The 3,369-nt window shown below is 43.0% G+C and overlaps 1 protein-coding gene across 7 annotated transcripts in view; it reads right to left on the bottom strand.

Moving 5' to 3' along the window:
* Positions 1–3,369, bottom strand: part of Otud5 (OTU deubiquitinase 5) — a 33,376-nt gene that overhangs the window by 18,593 nt on the left and 11,414 nt on the right. For 5 of the 7 annotated variants that reach the window (XM_029534200.1, XM_029534201.1, XM_021188083.2 and 2 more), the window contains one exon: positions 314–407. In XM_029534200.1, the coding sequence (XP_029390060.1) occupies positions 314–407 (94 nt within the window). The remainder of the gene's footprint in view (positions 1–313; positions 408–3,369) is intronic. The other 2 variants (XM_029534202.1, XM_021188086.2) reach the window with 1 other exon arrangement.

Here is a 3,369-nt window from a genome sequence, read left to right as displayed (position 1 = left end):
AAAAAAAAAAAAAAAGAAAACTAACCAACCAACCAAACACCTACCTGACAGAATAAGTGGGTTTCCTGGAGTCTTGGCAAAGCAGTATGTCAACAGTGGTGTCCCTTTATCACTACTATTGTTGTTATCATTTCTCACTTAACACAATCCAACACCAGAGGCCAAACGTTAACAAGAGCTCCGTGCCTGTTTATCCTAAAATATCAAGCAGTTACCTCTGCCTCAATCCTGTCCCAAGGACTGCTACTGACTACTAGGACACAGCTCAGAAACCTTAAGCCCCTCAGCCCTCAAAACCAAGGCAGAGACTCACCTACAGCCCGGAATAGACAGGCACCATCCTCTTTCATCTGCTTGATGATGAAGCCTTTCTTGTCCCGCAAGGCCTTTTCAAACCAGTGTTCCTGCTGGAGGAAAGAGTAGGAAGATCAGCAACAAGAAAGCCCATACCCTTCTCCAGGGTGCTGCCTTCAAGTTCCAGAGAAGACCAGATGATTGGCCAAAAGGATACTGGAAAATTCACAGCCCTTCTTGACTACTCTGTGGCCACAAAGCAGGAGACTTGGTCTATGGACAAGGACAAGACAATCCTAGGGAGGCCCCAGATTCCCTGAAAACAGAAACTTCAATCTACTTTCAGAGCCCTACTCTCAAGACCTGGTGCAGGCAGCAAGGGACCTAGACCTCCTAAGTTCCTGGATGGAGAATGTGGTGCTCTAGTAAGAAGTTTCCCGGGCTGGAGAAATGGCTCAGTGCTTAAGAGCACTGACTGTTCTTCCAAAGGTCCCGAGTTCAACAATAAGTACATCTTTAAAAAAGCATTAAAAAAGAAAAAAAATGAAGTTTCCCCCTGGAAAAATGCTAAAGAGAATAACACTAGAACCCAGATCTTGAGCCTATGAACACAGGAGATTCTAAGATATATTGTATAAGGCAGAAAATGAGCCAAATATGACTCATGACTCGTGTGTCCAAACACACTTATATACATTAACAAGTTTCTACATATGTATGTGTGTGTATATATCATATATATATATATATACATACACATCACAAAATTGAAAAAAGTAGACAATAAAATATAATCCCTAGCCAGGCGGTGGTGGCGCAGGCCTTTAATCCCAGCACTTGGGAGGCAGAGGCAGGCAAATTTCTGCGTTCAAGGCCAGCCTGGTCTACAGTGAGTTCCAGGACAGCCCGAGCTATAAAGAGAAACCCTGTCTCTAAAAACAACAACAATATATATATATATATACATATATATATTTGTGTGTGTGTATATATATGTATATATATGTATATAAAATATCCCTAGAGGCTGTAGAGATGGCTCAGCAGTTAAAAGCACTGACTGCTCTTCCAGAGGTCCTGAGTTCAATTCCCAGAAACCTCATGGTGGCTCACAACCATCTGTAATGGAATCAGATGCCCTCTTCTGATGCGTCTGGAGACAGCAATGGTGTACTTACATACAGATTTTATTCCTAAGTATTAATGCTATAGATGATTTTATTAGCCTTTCCCAATAAAAATATACAATTATCTGAAATTCCAAATCTCTAAATGCTTTGGACATCAAAAGACTTGAAAAAATACAGAAAACTCAAAGTCTTCATGTAATTCATGTCCCATCATAACCTAAATAGAATATACCAAATATCCTACTTGAGGCTGAACATTTAGGCACTTGATCATGAGGTGCTTCTTCAGCCTGTTAAAGTATTATATAATATGAAGTATAAACACCAGGAAAATGAAATTCTGAGTAGTTTCTAAATTTCAAATCACATTTGATTCCAAAATGTTTGGTTAATCAACATATACAAACTCATACTTCTAGATTAAAATAATAATGACCTTGACAGCTTAAAACATTTCCATTTCAAAATGAGGCAGAAGCAGATCTTTCTCAGGCCCCTCACGCCCTCTGCTGGCTGCCAGAAGCAGACGGCTTGACCTAGCAACACAGCTGTACTACAAAATAGGAAGCCCTGTTCCTAGGAACTTATAGGCTCCCTGCTAAAGATGATCACAAAGGGCCATTTTTGCACCCCACTACAGGAAATGGGTAGAAAAACCAGAGTAGGCATAATGTCCGGAGGTCTAAACCCAGCCAGCTCCATCACTGCAGTGTTTTCTGGTTGTAGGGAAGCTGCCTACACTCATACCAGTTACAAACTGAGAAACATTTGGTCTGGAAACATCTGCCAAGAGAGCATGGGGTTGACTCTGTAATAGTCTGTACTGGTGAGGTGGTCATTAAAGATAAAAGAGGAAAAGACCAACATAAAGCGATGTACAAGGGCTGGAGAGATGGCTCAGTGGTTGAGAGCGCTGACTGCTCTTCCAGAGGTCCTGNGTTCAGTTCCCAGCAACCACATGGTGGCTCACAACCATCTGTAATGAGATCTGATGCCCTCTTCTGGTGTGTCTGAAGACCGAGACAGTGTACTCATATACATTAAATGAATAAATAAATCTTTAAAAGAGAAGGGGGAGGGAGGTACAAACCAGGCATGGTAGGGCATGCTTTTAATTCCAGCACGGGGGAGGGGGGGAAGAGATGATGTATAATGGAAATACCCTCAGGAAGTCCTTGATGAGTGTCTAGAAAGATGAAGATGGACAAGGAAAAACCTACCCAGCCCCACCCTCTGGGGCCACATCAGGAAGGTGTGGTGTCATTTGCAGAGATGACAAATACACCTGTAAGCCTTTAATGTGCTTCCCTGGGTAGCACAAACCCATCTGTGTACAACCTTCCAGCAGCACAGGTGGTCATCCTGCCCTGGAGGCTGTGCACTAGCACATTAACTAGTTATATAAGTTCATCCTTGCCCAGATTGTTAGCCATCTCCCAGAATCACAAGGCCTAGCCTGTCAAGGGGCACCCAGAAAAGAAATTTTTAACTACAACCCTACACCTTAAAAAAGGGAGAGTTAAAGCGGGGAGAACAGCATTCTCCAAGGTAGATGAGGAAGATAGAAGGGATAAGAAGAGAAAAAGAGGGCCCTAGCTCATCTCACAAAATAGGAGTCATCCTGGGATGGACAATGAAGACAGAAAAATTAATCAGACTTCCATCTCTACCCTGGTAAACTTCAAGGGGAGGGTTACAGAAATACGCAGTGATGGCGTACAGTTTGGGTGGACTGCAAAACAGATGAATGCTCCCTTGCTTTTGTGAAGCAGGAAGAGACCTTACCCTGACATTAAGGCTGGCACTTGAGCAAAGGATCAAGAAATAAAGTGGATAAGAAATAAAGTCATGCCAGGCGTGGTGGCGCACGCCTTTAATCCCAGCACTTGGGAGGCAGAGGCAGGCGGATTTCTGAGTTCGAGGCCAGCCTGGTCTACAGAGTGAG

This window comes from Mus pahari, chromosome X (genome assembly GCF_900095145.1).
Source record: "Mus pahari chromosome X, PAHARI_EIJ_v1.1, whole genome shotgun sequence".
NCBI classification, from domain to species: Eukaryota; Metazoa; Chordata; class Mammalia; order Rodentia; family Muridae; genus Mus; species Mus pahari.
The sequence above is the reverse complement of the archived record's forward strand: the minus strand, read 5'-3'. Positions and strand labels throughout refer to the sequence as shown.